At 41.7% G+C, this 24,985-nt stretch overlaps 1 protein-coding gene across 1 annotated transcript in view; it reads right to left on the bottom strand.

Annotated features, from left to right (window-relative positions):
• DENND3 (DENN domain containing 3) overlaps positions 1-24,985 on the bottom strand; it is a 372,298-nt gene that overhangs the window by 180,316 nt on the left and 166,997 nt on the right. Inside the window, exons 12-13 of the mRNA XM_069220830.1 lie at positions 19,843-20,018; positions 4,726-5,247 (exon numbers count right to left, since the gene is read on the bottom strand). Coding sequence (XP_069076931.1) covers positions 4,726-5,247; positions 19,843-20,018 — 698 coding nt within the window. The remainder of the gene's footprint in view (positions 1-4,725; positions 5,248-19,842; positions 20,019-24,985) is intronic.

The raw sequence follows: 24,985 nt of genomic DNA, 5'->3' as shown, positions 1-24,985 counted from the left end.
GGATGTGTCCACGTTGCGCTTTGGGGTGTTTCCTGTCGCCGGCGCTAGGCCTACCCACGCAAGTGAGGTATCATTTTTATCGGGAGACTTGGGGGAACGCTGGGTGGAAGGAAATTTGTAGCTCATCTCAGATTCCAGAACTTTCTGCCACAGAAATGTGAGGGACATGTGTTTTTTTAGCCAAATTTTGAGGTTTGCAAAGGATTCTGGGTAACAGAACCTGGTCCGAGCCACACAAGTCACCCCTCCTTGGATTCCCCTAGGTCTCTAGTTTTCAGAAATGTACAGGTTTGGTAGGTTTCCCTAGGTGGCGGCTGAGCTAGAGGCCAAAATCTCCAGGTAGTCACTTTGCTAAAAACAGCTCTGTTTTCTGTGATGTGTCCACGTTGTGTTTTGGGGCATATCCTGTCGCGGGCGCTAGGCCTACCCACACAAGTGAGGTATCATTTTTATCGGGAGACGTGGGGGAACGCTGGGTGGAAGGAAATTTGTGGCTCCTCTCAGATTCCAGAACTTTCTGCCACAGAAATGTGAGTAACATGTGTTTTTTTAGCCAAATTTTGAGGTTTGCAAAGGATTCTGGGTAACAGAACCTGGTCCGAGCCCCGCAAGTCACCCCTCCTTGGATTCCCCTAGGTCTCTAGTTTTCAGAAATGCACAGGTTTGGTAGGTTTCCCTAGGTGCCGGCTGAGCTAGAGGCCAAAATCTACAGGTAGGCACTTCGCAAAAAACACCTCTGTTTTTTTCCAAAATTTAGGATGTGTCCACGTTGCGCTTTGGGGTGTTTCCTGTCGCCGGCGCTAGGCCTACCCACGCAAGTGAGGTATCATTTTTATCGGGAGACTTGGGGGAACGCTGGGTGGAAGGAAATTTGTAGCTCATCTCAGATTCCAGAACTTTCTGCCACAGAAATGTGAGGGACATGTGTTTTTTTAGCCAAATTTTGAGGTTTGCAAAGGATTCTGGGTAACAGAACCTGGTCCGAGTCCCGCAAGTCACCCCTCCTTGGATTCCCCTAGGTCTCTAGTTTTCAGAAATGCACAGGTTTGGTAGGTTTCCCTAGGTGGCGGCTGAGCTAGAGGCCAAAATCTACAGGTAGTCACACTTTGCTAAAAACAGCTCTGTTTTCTCTGATATGTCCACGTTGTGTTTTGGGGCATATCCTGTCGCGGGCACTAGGCCTACCCACACAAGTGAGGTACCATTTTTATCGGGAGACTTGGGGGAACATAGATTAGCAAAACAAGTACTATTGCCCCTTGTCTTTCTCTACATTTTTGCCTTCCAAATATAGGAGTGTGTGTAAAAAAGACATCTATTTGAGAAATTCCCTGTAATTCACGTGCTACTATGGTCACCCCGGAATTCAGAGATGTGCAAATAACCACTGCTCCTCAACACCTTATCTTGTGCCCTTTTTGGAAATGCAAAGGTTTTGTTGATAGCAATTTTTTACTCCTTATATTTCAGCAAATGAATTGCTGTATACCCGGTATAGAATGAAAACGCACTGCAGGGTGCAGCTCATTTATTGGCTCTGGGTTCCTCGGGTTCTTGATGAACCTTCAAACCCTATATATCCCCGCAACCAGAGGAGTCCAGCAGACGTAACGGTATATTGCTTTCGATAATCTGACATTGCAGGGAAAAGTTACAGAGTAAAACGTAGAGAAAAATTGATGGTTTTTTCACCTCAATTTCAATATTTTTCTTTTTCAGCTGTTATTTTCTGTAGGAAACCCTTGTAGGATCTACACAAATGACCCCTTGCTGAATTCAGAATTTTGTCTACTTTTCAGAAATGTTTAGGTTTCTGGGATCCAGCATTGGTTTCATGACCATTCCTGTCACTGACTGGAAGGAGGCTGAAAGCACAAAAAATTGCACAAATGGGGTATGCCCCAGTAAAATGCCAAAATTGTGTTGAAAAATTGGGTTTTCTGATTCAAGTCTGCCTGTTCCTGAAAGCTGGGAAGCTGCTGAGTTTAGCACCGCAAACCCTTTGTTGATGCCATTTTCAGGGGAAAAACCACAAGCCTTCTTCTGCAGCCACTTTTTCCAATTTTTTTGAAAAAAAAGAAATTTTCACTGTATTTTGGCCAATTTCTTGGCCTCCTTCAAGGGAACCCACAAAGTCTGGGTACCTCTAGAATCCCTAGGATGTTGGAAAAAAAGGACGCAAATTTGGCTTGGTTAGCTTATGTGGACAAAAAGTTATGAGGGCCTAAGCGCGAACTGCCCCAAATAGGCAAAAAAAGGCCCGGCACAGGAGGGGGAAAAGGCCTGGCAGCGAAGGGGTTAAAACAGATTATGGAAACCCCCAATGTCTCCTGGGGGAGAATCCACTAGGGTAGGCGATGGAGATGAACGGGTTGGCAATATATAGTTGTCCCAATCAGACTGAGATCCTGCAGTTCTCCTTCTCTCGCCTCAACCGAGGAGTCAATAACCTGCATGAAAGTTCTTTGCGGGGTACTCACCATTCTAGGAGACAACCTAGGCTGTGGCACTGGAGTTGCAGGTACTGAGGGAGGAGGCGCTGTTTGTATGTTCTCAGAGTGTGGTGCCGACGGAAACCTCTTCTTGTAATCTGATAACATCAGTTGTAAATCAGAGATAAGGGAACTCAGGATACAGACTATATCCTCTGGCACATTTAGTTGGTCTCTTTGTGGAGAATAATACTGTTGATAATATTCTTCTTCGTCCTTCTGACATTTAACATGGAGCTGGGAAGGACTATGGGCTGCCCCAAATGGCCCATCATCAGAATCTCCTTCCAAAAGATGAGCTGGAATTAAAGGTGTGACCTTACTTGGGGATGGGCTCTCGGAGTTATATCCCCTCTCCTCGTCAAGGCTTGAATTTTTCTCCTTGTTGACAGTGTCGATGACTGTGCCATCGACGAAGTCGTCTCCAACTGCCAAAATGCACCGGTCCCCGTCGACAGTGCCGCCACCGATGGCGTAGTCATCAGAATCCTCGTCATTGACGGTGCGGTCGACGGTGTCGTCATTGGAATCATCGTCGACGATGACATTTTTATCTTCAACGTCGACGGTCTAGATTTCGTTACCATCGACTTCGGTGTCATTGACGAACAGGAAGACACAGTCGGGAGGCTGGTAACTGTCTACATCATCGCAGTCGATGCAGCCGCTGTATATGTTCTTGTCGATGACGGGGGAGTCGTCGACGGTCTGTCGTCAGGAGCCAAGGAAGGCTTTCTGAACGTAGTAAGAACCTTTGGTGGAGGTGTAGAAGGTTCTAAAGAAGGTTTAGACACCTCCTTTGAAGTTGAAGGCCGATGCTTAGACATTGAGGAAGATTATTTTCTCATGAGGTGATAAGAGACTGCGGCCTTCACCAGACCCCTGAGAGGTCTTTTTGAGGGTTGTCCTGAACCCTTTTCAGAGTGAGGCGATCTTTTAGAACACCATGAAGACTCCTCACTGTCAGAGTCTGAGACAGGGTTTTTCCTTTACTTAAGCTTCTGGAGCCATATTATCAGTCTTCCCTCTCTATCCTTCAAAGTTTTTGAGGAAAAGGTACGACATGCCTTACAATCAGTAGCAGAATACTCAAGATAGAGGCAATATATGCAATCTCTGAGGATCCTCAGAATGGAGCCATTTCTTACCACAGGTTCTGCAGGCTCTAAAGAGACTTTTTCCTCTCTCTGACAGACATTGTGCTGGTAAAGCCAGGCTCCAGAAAAGCGAGAATGTGAATCAGAAACACTCAATAATAAAGTAGGAAGTCAGATGCAGTGACCAAATCTTCTCCAACAGGAACAAAATGAGCAGAGCTCAGAGGAGACTCCCTAGCACGAAGTGCAGTAGAAAATCTGAGTTACTGGAGCTTCTCTCAGGAGGATTCTAGAGGGTGGGGCAATATGATTGACTGAGGATCAAGTTTAGTACTTTTTACATTAGGACTTGGATAGATTACTAAAATGTAGAGTTTTATGTTATTACTGTTATCTCTTTGAGGACATTGTCTTTTCTAAGGTACCGGGGACTCCCATCTCGACGACGTGGAACGATTCAAGCATGTGAATCTATGAAAGTTCCAATACTGGAGTAAAATATTTTCCCCAAAAAAGTGGGAATGCTCCACTTATTTTCTTACAACTCCCTGAAAAACCACCAACTCCTGCCTCTTGCCAGTGTGGATTTACAGGAGTTTTCAGGTTGGGAACGAGTTTGAGATTTTCACCAACTTCTGTAGCATGCCTAAACCAGAAACAAACAATCCTAAACTTGGACTTGCAAATGAGACACTAAGCATCAGGATTTCCATGATTCCCCTAGTTTCTCCTTCCTTTTCCACCGCTGGTACACTCCCCAGGTTCAATCGTTTTTTTACAATTTATTCGCAGAGAGAAACAGCCCTATAGTGGTTACTATTCAAAGTGCTCCCAATGTTTTATAGCTATATAAACAAATAAATACCTGTAGTCTTTCCACACTTATAGATGTACTTACAAACCAGACATTCCAATCCACCATTTCTACTTCTTGCTTTTTATGCACACCTATTTAACTAACACTCAGGAGCACAGGAATGTTTTAGCCCATTAAGAGTAGGCCCAAAACTTGCACAAAAAAATGCAATGTAAAGACAACATAGACATAGTATACATTTGATAATACAATATACTGTGATTCAATATAGATATGGAATTGCAATTTAAAGAAATAGAGGTCAGCTAAGCCACCTTACCCACTGTTAAGGCATCGAACAACCGGTCTATTGTGCCATTATCCTTGACAATTCCAGATTCTTGGATCCGTTTCACAAAATCGCATCGCTGCATGTGCTTTTCTGGTAGTTCAAAATTCTTCACATGGTCATCTGTTTTTGCCACCTCTCTTTCTTTTTCCAGAACCAGACTTATAAGTCTTTTCAGCTCAGGTTTGCGTTCTGCTTGTGCACGTTCAGAAGGAGGTATGTTTTCTACCACTTTTCTTATGAGATCAATTGGGAAAATTCGGATGTCTGTTTTGTACAAGTTTAGAAAATCTGAAAGTGCCATCTGGAGTTTACCCTGCATCAAATAAATGAGGCCCCGCAGATAATAGTATTGTGCCAACAAGAACGCATTCCCATGTGATGGATTGTTCATTGCACGAGTGAGGCTGTTGCAGAATTCTACGTAGTATGATTGGATAGATCGGCTCATCAAAGGAAAATTTACTTCAGGCAACTTGAACGTGTGCACCGTCTTTTGGGGTATTTTTAATGCTAAAAGACACAAACACAATACATGTAAAGACCGAGTGCAGACTGTACATACCATTGATCTTTAATGATAGGGAGCCATACATACAAAATGTGCCATCAAGATGAAATAGTAAGAATAATATGTGATCAGCGAGACTGGAGGTGTATGGGAACAACAAATAGAAAAACAGCTCATGAAATAAAGCATGCCAGCTCTGCTTTCAATCTCTTGAGAGTAACACTCTGGATTTCCATTCTCTTTCTCTCTCTCTTCTATGGAAAACACCACCTGTGTTTCCACTTATGTTTAACAATACAGCCAATGCAATAAAAATAAATTTCACATTTTGGTCTTAGCATAGAACGTGTCCAAACACATGTAGACACTTCAGACACTGCATAAGAGGTTAGTGGATTGTCTAAATGCAGATATTTGCAAATTATAGTTGTTGAGGAGACGGCGGACGTGTATGCCCTGGGGCTATGTGTTAGGTAGGAATTAAGTGGGAAGGAGCTGATAATCATTAAACGGTGCAAGAGGAGGGACAGAACATGTACATATCACATACAGCAATTCACCAAAATGCCAGGAGTAGCAGAAGTGACACCACACTGCCTCTGGCGCCTGATCGCAACACAAAGTCACCCTTGGTCCCTTATCAGCCTTCTACTGCAGCAGCTGATCGGAGGAACAGCAAGGAGTTGAAACTATAAAAATTAAACATGGCTCAGAGGACCAATGTAACTTCTTCCAGCAGCCACTGCCTTCCAGATTATTGAGATGTGGGGCAGTGCAGGGGTATTGAAGATCAAGGTAGGGTTAGCAGGTGTTACCACTAATTAACATGTATGGTGGATTTCTGGAGAAGGAAGATCCAATTTCCAGCTGGTAATGATGTGTGGTGTTGGCATTTAATAGAATGATTTCGGGTTTTCGTGAGGCGATGTTGCATGTTTGACAAAACTGTCTAGGGCCATAAGGATTACTGCCTAAGAGGAGGGCTGTTGCACTGGCTTTAGAAGAGGGGGCTGGCACAAATAGAAGTCCAGGGCATCCATGTAAGATATGTATTACAGGTTTAAATTGTGACTGATCAGACCTCTGGAAGCAGACAGAGCCTCTGAGATGAGTGGGGGGGGGATCAATAACTAAGAAAGTCATTTTCAAAGCCGAGATTGGCGATATCTTCTCCTAAAATAAGAGCGCACAAAACACTTTAAGGGATAATTTTAATATTTAAGCAAGACCTATACCATTCAACAACAGTTAAGAAACACAATCTAATCCACAATGTGATATAGAAATTACTGGAATTGTCACTACTGAATCTGCTTGCTTGTCTTTAATGATCCCAGTACACAGTGAAAAGGAGAAAGGAGTGAACCTAGCATGAGGGCATATCTTGTGCAGTAAGCACCCATTTCAGATATCAGAATGTAAAGGGGACCTCTGCTCCTGCTCAGTAACTATTATTGCACACTATCACACCTGAAACCCCCTCTTTGTAGCAAAGGCTGCTTTCTATAGTAAACAATAAGTCATAGAGTTCTTACAATCCAATGATTGATGTGGGAAAGTTTCAAAAGATCCCTGTGCTTCTATGTCGCCCCAAGATATTAAAGTGACATTGTTTGTTTAAGGCAATGACGAGTGGCTGCAACCCAACCAATATATTTTAGTCAGAGGATGATTGTGAAGGCAGGCAATTGTGTCGCTAGTGGCACCAGCATTGCTACTCAATATAACCCATGAACAGAAGACTGCAGGAGAAGACGCTGGAGTTTATGGCCACTTTGACTAGGAGAGGGTGGCTTTAACAGCTAACAAAATATGGCTTTGGCACTAGCAGGGCACAGTCATCAATGGTCATATGAAGACAGATGGTCTATGCCTGATAGAACACAATAGTAGGTTCGGCACCAGTGATTACTATGCAGGTGTCAAAAGCAAGGTCTCGATGTTTCAACTCTGATGAGGCTCTTGCCCAAATAGTCATGCTACTACAATAGGCCTCTGGGGCTTGTGGTTACAAAACGGAACAGGATTGACTGATCCATAAAGAGAGTCAGCTGGCAATAGTAATTGGATAATCTGGCACCTATGTATGTATTTGTCATTTAAATAGAGCATATCCAGCTGAGTAGTACCAGAGCACTATACATCATTTGGAGATGTATGTATTTTTTATTTCTCCATTCCACTGAATATACTTACATTCCATTTTACTGATATATCCAAATGTAGGCACAGGTAGATTAATTGATTTGCCCAGAATCACTTGATTTTTAGTAAAGTGATAGAACTGAGACTAGAATCCAGCTCCCAAAGTTGTAAGGTTCATCACTAGACCCATCACAATTTTGTATCCAAATGTCATAGTTAAAGGGTCCTATACTAAAAGTCAATGAGGAAAGGTATATAGGATAGTTCTGGTACAGTTGTGTAGCTATGTTTCCAGTTTGTTATTTGGTGTAGGTCCACATACTGTATACCTTTGAATAGTTCTAACACAGAGAAGCATTGGCTTTTGGCTATATTCCAACATAAGTAGACCAGAGTCAAATAGCTTTAAACTGTCAGCGTGTATAGATGTACAGGCATCATAATCCACGATTTGGATGTGTGGGGGAAGAAGAGATGTCAAGCCCCCCACCCATCCCTGAAGACAACTGTTTGTCTGAGTTTCTTTCTAGTTCTTTAAAGCTATACAAGTACACCTAATCACGACACAACATGCTTTTGACTGGACTGATTAGCGAAGCAAGATATCAATTACCTTTGTTTCATTACTAAGAAATGCAAGTAGAAAGACAACGCAGGAATGTGGAATTCCTATCGCCCGAAGTTCAGGACCTATTGTTTGGAGTCAAAGGCAACAACCTTTCATGTTTATGTTGTCCTTGGGACAAGTAGGCCCAACCCCCTGCAGCACAAACCTCTCGGCTGCCAGAATACGGACAAGGGAAATGTGTGCAGTTGAGGTAATCTGCATGTCCATTTGTTAATGCTGTTCTAACTTGTATTTATGGTTCATTAATAAAAAGTCTTCGTTATTAAGGTGCACGCTGTAAATAGACATTTTAAGGTCACACTGCACTACGGACAATGGTTCCAGAAAAAAAAAAAAGTGTACACACGTTTGAAAAGTTTAACAAGTTTTACGAAGTTAAGTATAATGTTTCCAGAATACTCTCTGATTAGATGCAAATGTTTGCAGAAACTTGTAAGCAAGAGTGATGATTCTTTGCTTTCAAAATAAAAATGTTGCTACTATGAAATTTTAGATGCTATTTCTTTGAAGCATCATTTAGTATAATGTGTTGATGCATGCTAGTATTTCCAAAACATATTCCTAACTGAAAATCAGTGTAACCATTTTCAACAAGATTATGGGGAGCATTAAAATAAACAAGCAATGGCAAAACCAACCGATCCATTTTTTGTGAGTCTTTTGGTTTCAACAATGCGTGTCTTGTTTTGACATGGCTGCTTTTTAAACACTTTATTGTTGTGGGAGCTGCCAGGCCCTCACCACTGCAACAAACACTGGCAAAAAGAAAAAAAAAAAAAAGTATTTAGTCCAAAAAAAAAGCACACATTGCCACTAGCAGCGTAATAAAGGCCCCGCAGCCCCCCTCTCCTCCCCTTCTAGGGCCGCCCTCAGCACAGCACCTGCCCTTAGTGCGTCTGAAGGGGAGGGGGGCCATCAAGTTCTTTACGGGGGGCTACAGTTTTGTTACACCACTGATTGCCACAGTAGTTCCTGGCACTGAACAAAACTACTGTGTGTGCCAATATGCTCCTTTTGGAAGAGCAGAGTGTGATCACTCACAGTAAGCCAGCCAATAGATAGAGAGAGAAATAGAAGTATAATGAAAACAAAATGTCTTTGTTAATGCCAGACCCAATTAGGGACCCAATTATTAAAGAAAGTCACAAAAGTGCACCCATGGTGTATGTCTTTGAATTGGTGGCTTTCATGAATCCACAAGAACTTACAGAAGTAGACCAGGAAATCATACTCCTCGAAAATATTTGTGAACTACATTTTAGCATGGGCAAATATGCATGTGTAGATGTGAAAATCTATTGAGCGTTTACAAGTTCACTTTCTCTCCAACCACTTTTTTCCCAACCCTGGAAGAAACTTCCACTTCTGTCATTGTCAGGAGTAAATGTCCAACCTTTCTCATTATGGGAAAAGATTAGAGAAGAGCTGATGAAAATCCTTAAAACATACAAGTTAGTAGGTTTGCAGACTCAAAGGCATTTCAGCCCTAGAAACTATTGCTTACTGCCTCCCCCGGTCCCAGCACGTAGACTTGCGGAAAGGTGGAAAAATAAGGAAATTGCTATACTAGGGATTGAAATTGCAATTATTCATGACCTACTATAGTAGTAACCATGGCATATTCAGAGAGGCTATTATTAAGCTCTTACATAATGAGATTGTTGCAATAATTTGTCACCACACTGCAAGGCACCAAAGGGACAAGTAGATTTTTTTTTTTTTTTTTTACAGGACAAGTAGATTTAAGAAGCAACCTGTCCCATGGACAAGTAGATATTTTATTAAATTCCACACCCCTGGATCAACAATGGTTTTAAACATCTCATGCTTTTTTTAAATGGATGATGATTATATAGAAGATACCAAAAAACAAGACAGGGAATGTACAAGGGATGAAAAACACATTATAATTTGCACTGTATAAGGTCAGCAAACCCATCTTGTATTCTGTCAGCTGCATTTTAGAGGCATGGCTTTTGCCGTCAGTTCCTCTGTAAGTTACTACTACTTCTTAGTTAGAAGCAAAAAAAGAAACAGGTTTGTTGACAGTCAGGGCGGTTTACTTGATTTTTCTATTGATACATGCCGAGATCAGTGTGCTGCATATTGATGAAATGGAAATTAAGCTTTCAAAGGGGCTGAGTATTCATTTGTTTGATGTGCATACTCAAAAAGTAAAATTGGGTGCGAAGTGATCAATTATCAAGCACCATAACCAATTTAGGATTTTGGGTGGCTGTCAAGGTATAAAAGGTAAAGATGGTACATGTTATTGGCAAACAACTTGCCAAGTGCATATAATGTTTATTTCTTTAATAGAAGAAAAATGTGAGGATACTTCAGAGTCAATTAGTATATGCAGTGGCCAGGATATTACAGCAGTCAGGTGACATCACAGTAATTGAATGTGGCCTATGTGTCTGACATTTCTGAAACAAAAGTGTGAGTGACTCTGTTTTTCTTAGTATCTACAAGTGATGTTTGTTCAGTCGGAGATTTGGAAAGATGCCCCAGTAGTTTGGTTTTGATATTAGCTCTTCCTTTTGCATGATATAGCTTATGCATACACCCAGATTAAGGTCGATGAAACTTCAATGCCCTGAACAACAAATCACAATAGCATAACAAAATGGGACCTCAAGTACCTTAATTGGAAACTTCAATCTGGGGCACGTGCTTCCATCTCATAACATTAGCCGTAGAATCATGAACCTGCAATGCTTAGGCATAAATTGCTCGTTGATGATTACACAAAGCTGGAGGATACCAAACCTGTGAACCCAAACACCTTGGAACCCTCATGACCTCCACATGATACAATGAGGATCAATAAAATGTGCATCACAATGTCAGACCTCATGATCTCAAATGAAAGGAGGTACAGTACATAACATTAAAAAAGCAGAAAACTAGGAGAAAAATTGGGAGACATTAAACGAAGAGCAATCATCAAAAATCATTCTGAAACGTTGCGATTTAGGGTTTTGATTCTTCTACTGTACCACAGAATCAAACTGAGAAACCATGCTTCATGTTTCTTTGCTCCCAACAACCTTCTAACCTCATTACCTTGTGAGATGTTTGGGATGTGTGAACTTACTATCACACCAAAGAAGGTAGCGTTTCTGCAATACAAAGATTATAGATACCCACAGACAGCGCTACTGCAACATACCAACTACTGCTTTGTATTGTTCACATACATATGGAGGAAAAACTTTACTTCAACAAATACATGAATGAATTAACATACTTTCAAACCTCTAAGAACGATTTTGCTCAAATTACTCAATATTACAGAACAATATTTAGCTTGCCGCATCAATTGATTTGCAAACTGCACTGGATTGCCTGCATTGAGGTCAATTGTCAGTGAAGTCAAAATGGTTGTGCAAGGATTATTGTTCGCTTTTGTATGGTCTGACGCGGTTATTCTGCTAACAACGCAAAATATAACATCCACGATGAAAGCACTGGCTAGTTTCTGTGAGAATAAGATTTTTAATCATGGATAGATCATACCCCCAAATTAGTCTCTTTCTACTTTTATAAACTGTATACTGTTAAATTTGATGCTCTTAAGTTGATCTTAAGTGTTACTTATATTATTTTTTAACAGATGGCACAGCATTATACTCCCATTCAGACATGAATAATTAAAACACTGCTTTAAAATGGAACTTTAACCCTTGCATTACATTTAAAACTTTGAGTGAAGTGGATCACACATAAAGTTTTAATATTTAGGGCATGCGTGGAGTGATCCGTAGCTGTTCATAGGTTCTTACATTGGAACCCCAGAAGACTACGAGAACATTTAGTGGCACAGTGGAAGGACTAGGAAGGAGATGAAGCTTATTGGCTGGGGGGCTCTAAAAATAAATATATTCCTTCAATGAAATTAGTATGTGTTGGATGACCTGAACAATACAATTTTGGAAACGAGTTTCCTACAGTCACTGTCACGAACAGCAGAACTGAAATCCAACTGAAATATATTACCTCCACAGGCTCAAATATCATCTAACACGAACAGCATTTTAACAGTTTTACTGGCCTATGAGAACAGCGCGAATCAAGTGCCAGGAGAGAAGTGTGGCATAGTCCAACTCCAGCGGAAGGAGATAGGAGTCTACTGGCAGCTTTATAAAAAATGTCAGGAGATGGTGTTAAATCCGGACATTGACGCGTTTGCAATGGTGGCTGAAACTCCAGAAAGGATGAATATTTTTCAAGACTATCCTGCAGTATTTTCTGACAAACTGAGGTTACTGAAAGCATTTTCACATAATATACTAAAGAGAATGGTTATGTCCATATAGCACAAACACTAGACAAATTCCACACTTGATGCAATCACGTCAAAAGTAAACTCGATAAATTACTATCGCAGGAATCCTTCTCATCTATTAAATCCTCTGAGTGATTGGCCTGAAAAGTTCTGGCCTCAAAACCTGTACAACATGTATTTAGATGCTGACCTTCCAGGGACCAGTAAGAACATTCGGGTAGACTATCAACCCCTTTCCAACATTTCAGAAATATTAAGCATGATAGGAGCAGGGAAAATATTTGTGTATTTAAAAATGTTTGCTTACATAGCAAGAATGGTTTTTGAAATACCTCAACATAGTTACTCAATAAGACAATTTTATATAGAATTAATGAAGTAAAAGAGTATCAGGGAACATAATATGAAGTCTTATAAGAAACAACATGCCAGACAGTCATTACATTAAGTGAATTTAATTAGCAGTGAACCATAACAAGTGCATAAAAGGTGCTCAATATTCATACGCAACACAAAATATATGGAAAAGTTAATTTTATGCTCTCCGCATCCAGTGCCTCCACAAGACAGGAATTCTCAGATTGGCTGTGGAGTGGATCAGTGCCTTCTCACTGACTGCATTCAGGCTATCCCTACACCTCCAAACACTCCAACCTGATCTGTGGCATTCCCCAAAATGCTCATCTCTTAGCTCAATGCTCTTCAATATCTACATGGCCCTGCTCGTCAACATTGTCCATACCCACGGCTTCAACATCATTTCACATGCCGACAACAGTTCATCCTCTCCCTCTCTGTTGACACTCCCAACACTCAACCAAAGTTTATCAACTGCATGTCAGAAATCACCCTCTGGATGAAGTCCAACTGCCTAGAGCTCAACTTGCATAAAGCGCAGAGGATACTCTTCAGAAAAGACACCTTACTCTGGTCCTTGGCCTTCAAAAATAAGACCTGCCCCCAGTCCATCAAACCAAGCAAGGAACGTATGGATTCTGAATGACAACTACATTTAGATGTCCAGCCAGGTGAACTCCAAAGCATCCACCTAGTTTCCACACATTCAAGCACCTCAGTAAAGGCTTCAAATGGCTTCCTCTCAACACCAATCATACAATCACCCATGCGCTAATCATCAGCAGCCCACACTACGAAAACGCATAGAATCTCCATCCAACTAAGAAAGAGGCTCCACATCGTCCAAAACGCAGTGGCCAGGCTTACACTCAATCACACACCGTGCACCCACCTAGCAACTCACTTCAAGGACATCCACCAGCTCCCCATTCTGCAACACTCCCTTTTCAAACTACTCAACCACACATGCAAAGAACTCCACAACGTTAGACCCGCGTACCTGAACCTGCATCAGCTTTCAAACATCAGACACCTTCTGTCTCTCAAATACAAAGAGCCAGAGTGGAGGCCACATCTTTTCGTACCTGGCTCCTGAAGCCTGAAAAGATCTCATTCACAAACCGCTAGAATTCCGAGTGAGACTGGAAACCTAACTCTTCAAATAAGTCCCAGGTAGGGCAGTTTCACCTTCTCTAAGCACCAGGATGCCCACTGGGTGCTTTGTGCGTTTTACAAGTAGGCATAACACAGCGTAACGTTAGGAACCTTGAACTTAATCCCGCTCATATGTTGGCCAATCTTTTGTTTCACTTTTTTTTTTTTTTACTTATTTCCTCAATATGCAGGAGGCCACATGGACACAGAATACTATAAATTACATTTTGAGTATCAGAGTTTGAAAATTGAGAGAGGAGAGTAAGTACAGGAGAATACGTTAACTGCCTATTTTCTGTTGTAAGGTTACCAACTCTGCAATTCCCACCTACACCTTAAGTGACTCACTATCAACAGTAATCCCCAGATGTTATGCAAACTGTTCTGTTTAGTTGTGGCCGGAAGTCAGCCAAGACTAAGTGGTCTTTCAGGTTAAGTATCTTTATGAAGGGGAAGATGCGTATATTAGGGTCTAGGTTCACCGCACCCAGAAGATGCCAATGTTTCATAATGCATTTTTTGACAAGTTTGGATAATAGAGAAAAAGGCCACAGAACTAACCAGTGAGGATAGCCAATCTCGATCAGCTAAATATTTGGGTTTCAGAAAATGAATCAACCTCATGGCTACAATTACATCTGATCCATAGAAACAGATTATAACAGACTGGCTATGATCTAGGATGGTGACTGAGATTTTATAATATAATTAAGTGTTTTTGTCTGTAGGTTTCCTGTATGAAGAAGTTTAAAGTATAAGTCAAGAAAGTTAACTGCATATCTGCTGCTCTGTAGTGTTAATTAGTGGCCATTATTGAAGGAATTAGGCCAGTTAGTAAAATCTATAAGACACTTTTTTTAAGATTGCCAAATTATCAAGTGATCTATGCAGAGTTTCCAAATGACAATGTATGATCTAAATAGATCACAAAGGGACAGAATGCCTTATTTCGCCTAATGTTCTACAAAGAGTTCTGCACAATTTGGAGTAGAAACTTACATACAGACATCCCTTGTGTTTTGAGGTAGTATTTATCACATTGAAAATGGTTCTTAGTAAGTTCTAAGCATAATAGTAAAATGATAAAGATGATAGGCACTCGAACAGGAAGTGATTTGGAATTCAGGGTCTCCTCAACCACCTTAATACCTTACTCTTGGGGTGTTGTATATCGTGACTCAATGTCAAGGGACACAAATAATTCAGTGAATCAAAAATGAAATCCTCTGATGTAGATGAAGTGCATGCTGTCACAAATATAAGTGTCATTAGATGGAACAAACAAAAAAAAATGGACACAGAGCTCTAAATGGTTTGAGAGAACCAAAATCCCTAACTATTGGTCTATCTATTGGAGAAGGGTTGCCGTTACGTATAGAGGGAAGAGCATAGAGTATATAAGATGTTAATTGGTCAGAAACTGGAATTCATCAGAACTTAGAAACTTGTCTTCCTTGGAATGTGCAAACAAGTATGTGATAGTATTCTGTTTTTTTCCCCAAGGGTAACTTTCTAGACTAAAGTAAAGGTCTGTGTTATTAAGTTGTATACAGATTTCTAGTTGATAGCAGTCAATGCACTCTGTAACAATTCCTCCAACTGCCATCCTTTCTTCCATCTAAATATTGTAGGGAATAAATGTTTTTATTAAAATAATTAGTAATCATTTTAAGAACCGTTTTCTCAAAGGTGGAAATCTGTACACAGATTCTGGCTACATGAGGGCTGAACATAGTGGGGGTATCCAAGACTTGTAGGACCAGTAACATCTACTGAATCTGCAGCTTATCAAATAAAACTGCATTAGGAGTCAAAACTATTAATGTGATTTGCAGCTCCCTTAGGAGCATGTTGGTATTGTTGCTATTTGTATTGCCTTAATCACCTGCTGAATCTCAAAAGACAATGCAGAAGATATTTGAAAGTAAGTTATGTTAGTAGGATGACATTTTAATTGAGGAAAAGTCAGAAGACGAACATGATGCGGTGATGAGAGAAGTGTTGACAAAATTAGAAATCTGTCAACTTAGGGTTAAAACATTAAACTCTAAGTACCAGAGAGAGGAAGCAAAACCAAGTAAATTATAGGGAACGTTCTTCAAGAGACACCCAATCCAGAAAGCAAGGAAAATGTGAAATGTCGAATGTAACTGCAGAATACTGCTTTAAGTATGTGTACAATTTCACAACAATTTTGGAACCAATTCAGAAGTTGACAAAAATGTCAGTTATGAGTAGAAATTGGGAGTGTGATGAGGAATTGAAGATATGAGAGTACTGCAAACAAACACATTACGGCATTTTGAAGTGAACATATTCACCAACACCATCAATATTGGCTTGGAAGTAGTAGTAAGAAAAAAGATGGAGAAGAGGAATAGTTAACTATGTCTACGTGGCTAAGGGGAGCATAGTTACTATCTTCAGTCATACAAAAGGACCCTGTTGTAGGGCAATTAAGCATTTTAAGTACTTTAACGGGGGACTATTTGCTATCATGAGGATGGACCACTAGTACATGCGTTTAAGTGTGAAAGGGAATTGGAAGGAAACATAATTGCATATATATCGAGATGTATGTGGTCAGTATAACTTTAAACATGAGTATGTCAAGGGAGTTGAGAACATATTAATAGAGAGAATGATGAGGGGGGTGTTCAAGAAGAGGAAGAAATGGTTTCACTAACTGATAAATTAGCACTAAGTGAAAGAGAATGGTAGGTGGAATTATACGAAGATCAGGTTCTAGGTAATACGTAAAAACAAAGTGTGAAATGTTGAACTATTGTAAATGAGTTGGAAGAAGTAAAGACACTGTATAAAACAAAATAGAAACTGTGCATGCACAGAGTCAGGTTATTTCTCCTATTGTCCTATGCAAGTCAATAATCAAGTTATCCATGAAAGTCATCCAGGAAGGATGGTGGCCTAACATGAAACAAAAAGTGGGAGTCAAAAAGTATTGCACATAGGCCACTAATATTAAGACAAAAGTTTTAAGACAATCCCCTTTACCTTGTGTGGAAATGCAGAAAGACTGGGAAAATAGAAGATTAATTTTGTTTTCTAGGACTGCTTCCTGATTAACATTCTTTAATTTTTTTAGCACTCATTGACATAGTAGGTGTAAGGAATACATTTATAATAGTTCCAAACTGCCAAACAAAATGGTTTTTTATGATGGCATTAGAGAATTGAAATACAGATGTAGTGATATCATCCTTAACGGATGTGCCTTTCATTTGCTAGTCAGTTCATGCACAATGTACAAACATTACACCAAGCTAAATAGCAACACAGCTGAGCAGAATGTTTTTGGTTACAGGACCAAGCTCAGGACATCTGACTTTTTGGCCCTTAGTTCAAGACCCATAAGTAAACACAGTAAATTCAAGAACCATGAGTAAATGCAGTGACTTTAGTGGAGAATCTAGGCATCCTCCCAGATGATTTTAACATTCCAAGCGCATGCTTCTCTTAACTGAACGTCTTAAAATTAAAAAAAACTGTAATTTGCTTTCTTTCTTAGGAAGTGACTTTGAACACAGCCTTTATATCTCTCCCCCCCCCCCCACCCTCCCCCCTTTTGCACTATGGAAAGGTCCTGGGTTTGCGACTGTCATATTCCAAACCCTGATGATGATAACTTCATTGTAAATCGAAATGCAGTGGACACTAGCGTTTTAATCCCTAGGGATTCTCTGTCTAGCTTAACCAGCTAGTGATTATTTGCATTCACTGATTGCCAACCAAATGTATTTCTCTTAGTTCTAATTGTCTTAAAAGGGCTATTCATTGAAAAACAAAATCCAGTTCTCTTTACCCAACTTTGTGTTATTAACAACAGGAATTCATGAACGTCCCTTTATTCAGGGATAACTAAGTGGACATTGAGATCTAATGTAACATCATTCACTTAACAGTGTATTCACAATCATGCACCTTTTATCCTGGCAAGTGGAAATCACAGTGAGCACTGTGTGTGAGATTTCTGACTAAGTAATCTTTTTAAAAAGAGAAATAAAAAGTATACTTCTCGTTAGATTAAGCATCCTTGTTGTGGTTTTCCCCCACCGTCTTGCCTTCAGACCTCCTGCTTTTGCTGGTCTAATTTCTGCTGGCCTTAGGACTCTGCAAGGTTTACCACTGCTGACCAGTGTTAAAATGTTTGCGCTCTCTCTCCCCAAGACATGTTAGATTGGCTTATACCCAAGTGGCATATTTAATTTCTTTGTAAGTTCCTAGTAAAGTGGCACTAACTACCTGTGCACAGAGCCTGTAAATTAAATGCTACTAGTGGGCCTCCAGCACTGATTGTGCCACCAACTTCAGTAGCGCTTTAAATATGCCCCAGGCCTGCAATTGCAGTCTGTGAGCAGTTTTATACTGCCATTTCGACCTGGCAAAGTAAACCTTTTGCCAGGCCTAAGCCTTCCTTTCTAATACCTATAAGTCACCCTTAAGATGAACTTCAAAAAATTGGATATGTACTTTTGAGGTTAACATGTTCTGGTAGTGGAAAACTAAAATTAGTTTGTCACTACTTACCTCTCCCACAGGATAACATAGGGGTTACATTATTACATTTAATAAGCTGTACATTTCCAAATAGGACGATGTCACCAGTTCATGTTTGCTGTCTCTTGAATTGAAAGAAGATCCTAACTCATGGTGAAGTCAGATTTTAAATCACAATTTTGAAAATACCACTTTTAGAAAGTTGGCATGTTCTTTCCTTAGCCATTTGGTGCCTGCAACCAGTCTTTGCTTTACATGACTGGGTGTAGTTGACAGTCAGGCTTTGTGTTTTCTTCCTAGACAGCAACACACAATGGGGAGCTTAGGTGTGATTGGATGAGGCATCAATGGCAGGATGGGAGGAGGAGCAGGAACCAGCCCCACTTACCCTTGAATAGGCTGTGCACTGTCTCCATATAAAGGTTGCATACCCCCTGTAGTTAGCCTGGAGCCAGGGTGGGGAAGGCTGCTCTCTTGCCTGGGTAAGAAGGACTGGAAATGCATCTCTTGAACCCAGAGCACAGTGTCTCCAAGGGCTACTCAGTTGGCCCCCTAATCCGAAGCCTTGGGGACAAAACAGGCTTCCAACACCTTCCACCTGCACCAGGATTCTGCCATCTGCGAGTCTAACACGGGAAGAGGTGCCACCCGAGTCCTGGGCCCCTGGAAATAGATTTATGGTGTTCTGCTAGCCTTTGTGGATCCTGAAAAACAGAAAATGGGGTGACCCAGTACTCCTCGGAACCCAGGTGAATATAGTTAAAATACAAATAGGCTCCCTCAGCCGTAGCTATGAAAAGATGCTTTAGCTTCCTAAGCTGAAGAAATACACGAGGTCTCAGACCTGGACGGACCAACTATTTAATGGCTACCCACAAACTTGTGTGTACAATTCTGCACAGACATAAGGTATACACATTCACATATGATACGACTATCTAAACATTTATAATATCAGAATCATAAATAAAATGTAGTTGCTCTTTTTGGATGGCGCAGTATTAGTGGATGGTGTGATACTTGGTGAGCAAAAGTGTGCAGTGATACATATACAAGAAAAACACAAATGTTGACTGCACAACTGCGTGGTATGAGCCCTGTATTCGGGGTACCACCTATGGAAATCATTAAACAGTCAAAAACCAACACGTCGATGTGTCAACTCCAAAATTTCAATTTGGATCAGAGTCTTTATCAGTATATAGAAAAGTAGGCCCCTCTTTATAGATATCTAAAGGATGGAGCAATTCTGAATGAATCACAATATGCACATTGATCTGTCATCAAAAAAGGTAATGAGAAAACTTCTGGATTTTTTCAGCTTTAGTTCAATCGTTGTGTGTGAACATGCGATCAGACCCAGAGACTGAACTAACACTTTAAACCACTCAGATACCATAACGACTGTTCAAGTATAGAAAGTAACATGAAGCAAAATATGGAGCTAAAGTAATGCTAATGCCTAAAATCAAAAACAAACCTGGAATGTTTTGTTTTCCTTACCATTCACAGTTTCTGGCTTCCGCAAAGAATAGTGCCTTGCAGGAGGATCCGTCATTTTCAGGTCTTGCAAATCAGGCATGCTTATTACTAATCGTTTGCTAAACATGTGCTCAGGTCTGAATCTCGTCAATGGTGCTCTCTCTGTAACCCTTCTTCTTGGGCTTTCAGATCCAACACTAATTTTAGAAAACAAGACCAATGAGATCAAAGGTTGTTCAGGAAAAAAACAAAATCTTGAGGCAAATAGCTCAACATTTGGTGTATTAATATACACACACACACAACTGATTCATACAAAGAATATTTTGAAATGTCATACTAGTGAAGTGCATTAGAACCTTTGATAAGTAAATGCTCCCCAATAAGCCAACTAATACCTTTGGCTAACTACGATTTGCTAACAATAACAACACGCCTTAGCCCTGAATCCATCTGCAAATCCACTTCACAGCTTATTCAAGTGTGACAATGCAATAGGGACAATAATTTCCTAGGGATAGAGGATGGCAGATCAAATAAAACTATGCATGGTGTAACATTACATGCAGTTTTATTAGCAGGCTTTGCAGCAGGAGATAGCTAACCAAGCTTAATTAAGGACCACAGATCGCTCAGTCCACTATGTAAGAAACTCACAGTTCAAACCAGAAAGGTCTATAATCCTACCTGAAATTAGGCTTTTGAAAATAATAATAATAATAATAATTGCACTTGCTTTACCTTTTTAACAAGACACATCAGGCTAAGTCCCTTACAGAAGCATCACAAACCCATAAAGAGATAAATCTTGTTACATCATCCTTAACTTATGTCAGTTGACTAATAAACACATATTTATCTTTATTGGAAACAAGAACAAATTTAAGAGCAAAGCGGACGGCGTCTAAATTATATTAGGTCTTTACCAGTAACACTCATTGCTAAATAAATTAGAATACTACATTTACTGTGCCAGCATTTTAGGCACAAAACCTGCTCTCCCTAGTAAAACATATTCAGGAAACAGTACATTTATTTTGATTTCCCTGGAGATGTATTCAACATTTGTTCAAATATGACAGCAGATCAACACACTTTTAAGTTATTTCCTGCAACTAAAAGGTAGACATTGACACTCAATAACTAATTTGTTCATCTGATGTCCTGGACGAGGGACTCTGTGTCCCAGAATTCGCAGGAGGCAGGCCAGGGCACACTGCCCAGCTGCTGCTACTTGCCTGATTCTCCAGCGCTATAAAGAGCCATGCCTGCTCTTCCAGTGCGGGACACAACCAGGACAAGGGAGGGCCCATCTGCACCCGTCAGCGGGTGATCGAGTCCGGGCTGAACCATATGCTACACCCCCCTCCAACCTCTCAACATCTACTCCAGGACGGTAGGGTGAGTGCTACCTTATTTTGGAGGCCCAGTCGATGGCTCCAGGACGGTAGGGTGAGTGCTAACTTATTTTGGAGGCCCTATCCATGGTGGTTATTTCAATTTGCAGTGACCCTATCCAACCTGAAGCAAGTGTTTTTCTTTATCCAGTAAAAATCCTGCATGTCACTGAGTTTTATACAGTTTTGCCTAAATAGTGTGCACTGTAGTATAGCCCTAAAGGGAAAGCGGGAACGTGCTGGAGGGTCTCAGTGTGCCACCCCTCTCCTAAACCCACACCTATAGACAAAATGCTACAGCGGATGATAGGAGTTGTGGCAACGAAAATAGAGTTGGCAGAGAGGCACCTCTCATTGGATACAGGGGTGCAATTGTTGTCCTCTGAGTCCACCTGACACAGCTGCTGCTGCTTCTGCCGCTTCAGAGGATGAGGAAAGTGGGACCAACCCCTCCTTGGTAGTTGTGCGGAAATCCTAACACCAGCAAGAAGAATCCAGAGTAATTCGCAGAGTAAACATAAAAGGTAGGGGCCAATGCTGTTATCCCATCCCAACATTCTGTGCCAGATATATCAATAACAGCCACAACCAGCAAGGGGTGCTGACTCAGTTAAGTTCACAGTAAAGCTGGGTGGCGCAGCTGCCCCTGGAGATCAGTGAGAATGTAAAATCTTAAAAACAAATCTCACACAGATTCTTGCCAGTCTTGCGACGTTGGAGCAAACCTGCTCGGACATTTTAAAGTCTTGTCATTGGTGAAGTCTAAATCAACGATCCTGACTTGCCTGTGATCATAGGAATCTGCCCCTGATTGTGCCATTAGTGATGCCCTGCCCATACACACAGCCCCCCACCCTCACCTCCAACAACGCCTAGACACAACCCACTTACTCAGGCCACACACAGGGCTGAAAGCGCTGAACAACCAATCCCCCCCCCCGGTATAACATAAGCCATTACGAGAGCCACAGTCTGGTAGGCCCAGAAACTTGCCATAAGCCACCGATCATCAACTTGCCACCAGCGTCTTGCAATTTCAAAGATCTGCTGATGCTGTGTTCCGTTTTGCTAGGAGACAAGGGTCTTGTTTAGATCTCGGTGGACGGGTTACCCCATAACAAAGGTGACAGATATCCTGTCTGCCAAAATATAAATCCAATAGGATATAATGGGATTTATATTTCAGAAGATGGGATAGCAGTCATCAGTCTCCATCATTGGTTGTGACGGAGTAAGCCATTCGTCAAGATCTAAATTAGGCCCTAGGACTCAACCAGTAAAGGAGCTAGTTTATTTATATGAAAGTAACTGCATGTCAGTTGGGACATATGGTGCAGGTTTGTAGGGGATACACTAACGTTGGTTCTATTCATAAGACTGGTAACAGCTTTACTAGCAGGATTTTGGCACTCACTCAATCCACCCTGTTAGAAATGGGGTTTCTAGCTGGCAGTTGGTCAGCACCCTGTCCAAGTAGGGACCCTCACTGTAGTCAGGATAAGGGAGATTACCCCTGCTCACCCCCTTGGTAGCTTGGCATGATCATTCAGGCTTATCTCAGAAGCTATGTGTAAGGCATTTGCACATAACACACAGTAACACAGTGAAAACACTACAAAAGGACACCACATCAGCTTTAGAAAAATACCAATACTTATCTATATAAAACAAGACCAAAACGAGAAAAATCCAACATACTGTAAAAAAGATAAGAATTTTGCAAGAATTCACTTAAAAATACAGTTCCATTAAGTCAATCTTCACCTGGGGCTTTCACGTCATTGTGAAAAAAAACAACAGTTCAGGCCGGCGTGGCATGGTGTTGGGAAGACCTGCAAACAGTACCTTGGAAATGCAGGGCGTTGTGATCCTCACGATGAGGTCCGGAGAAGAGCATCGTGAGTGTTGCGGTGTCAGTTCCGGAGGTCGGTGCGGGGGTCGTCAGGACCTTGAGGTCACACGTGTTGCGGCTTGAACTCCGGGCTGATGAAGTCAGGAGTGCTGTGGTGGATGGCATCGGGCTGCAGTACGAAGCAGGACAATGCGACATGTGGTGCCCACGTCACAGTGCAGGCAGCGAATCGGTGTTGGCGTCCAGCAGCGTCGGTGAGACCTGGGCTGCGGTGTGAAGCAGGACGGTGCGACGTGAGGTGTCACCAGGTCACGGTGCCAGAAGCGGCGTCATCGTTGCTGAAGCAATGCCCTTGATAGGCCCAAGTAGGCAGTGTGGTGGGGGACAGGCTCTGTGCGGCGTACACAGGTCGCATTACAGACAGGAATGCCGGTTGACGGTGCTGGTGTCGGTGGGCCGGGGCTGCAGTGCAGGCAGTGGCGCCGGTGTCAGCAGGAGCGTTGTCGTCGGGGATGCCCAGGTGGCGGTGTGAGCAAGGCAATGCCCGAGTTGGGGGCCTAGAGGTCATGGTGCAAGCAGACAGCGTCAGATGACGGCGTCAGTGAGACCAGGGTTGCAGTGCGGTCCAGTGCAGCGTCGACAGGTCACGGTGCAGACCAACAGTGTCATTGGCGGCATCGCAGTGGTTTTTCTTCCTGAACAGCACAAAACACACAGTTCCCAATGCTGTTGGCAGATGAAACTGACGTTTTTGGTGTCACTGAGACTTCCAACAGGAGGCAAGCTCTACTCCAAGCCCTTGGAAAACTTTCTCAAGCAGGATACACAGCAAAGTTCACCCTTTGCTCTCTTTTAAGGCAGGATCAGTAACTGCAGGCCAACACAGCAAAGGGGCAGTACTCATCCTCCAGCTCTTCTTCTTGACAGAGGTTCCTCTTGATCAAGAAAGATTCTCAAAGTATTGGGTTTTTGGTCCACTACTTATACCCCTTTCTGCCTTTGAAGTTCCCAACTTCAAAAGGAAAGTCTCTGCTGTTGACAAGATTCTGCCTTGGCCAGGCCCCAGACACACATCAGGTGGTTGGAGACTACACTACACAGGCATAGTCCTTTCAGGTGTAAGTGACCACTCCTCCCTACACTCTAGCTCAGATGGCTCATTAGTATATGCAGGCTACACCCCAACTCAGTTTGTGTCACTGTCTAAAGGAGAGGTGTAAACATCCCACCTGTCAAACTGACCCAGACAGGGAATTCCCAAACAGACAGAGTCACAGAATGGTTTAAACAAGAAATGCCTACTTTCTAAAAGTGGCAATTTCAAACAACAAACTAAAAAACAACTTCACTAAAAGATGTATTTTTAAATTGTGAGTTCACAGATCCCAAGCTCCAGATCTCTATCTGCTCTCAAAGGGAAACTGCACTTAAAGGTTATTTAAAGGCATCTCCCCCTGTTAAACTATGAGAGCGATATGCCTTGCAACAGTGAACAGAATTTGGCAGTATTTCACTGTTAGGACATGTAAAACACACCACTATATGTCCTACCTTCAAAATACACTGCACCCTGCCCATGGGGCTACCTTAGGAGTGCCATACATGTAAAAGGGAAGGAAGGTTCAGGCCTGGCAAGTAGGTACACTTGCCAGGTCGAATTGGCAGTTTAAAACTACAGACACTGCAGTGGCAGGTCTGAGAACTGTTTACATGGCTACTAATGTGGGTGGCACACTCAGTGCTGCAGACCCACTAGTAGCATTTGATTTACAGGACCTGGACACCCCTGGTGCTCTTTACTAGGGACTTACCAGTAAATCAAATATGCCAATCATGGATAACCTGATCATCAATACAATGTATATAGGGAGCACTTGCACTTTAGCACTGATTAGCAGTGGTAAAGTGAGCTGAG

This window comes from Pleurodeles waltl, chromosome 2_2 (genome assembly GCF_031143425.1).
Source record: "Pleurodeles waltl isolate 20211129_DDA chromosome 2_2, aPleWal1.hap1.20221129, whole genome shotgun sequence".
Classification (NCBI taxonomy): Eukaryota; Metazoa; Chordata; class Amphibia; order Caudata; family Salamandridae; genus Pleurodeles; species Pleurodeles waltl.
Note: the sequence above shows the minus strand (reverse complement) of the source record. Positions and strands in the feature narration are given on the sequence as shown.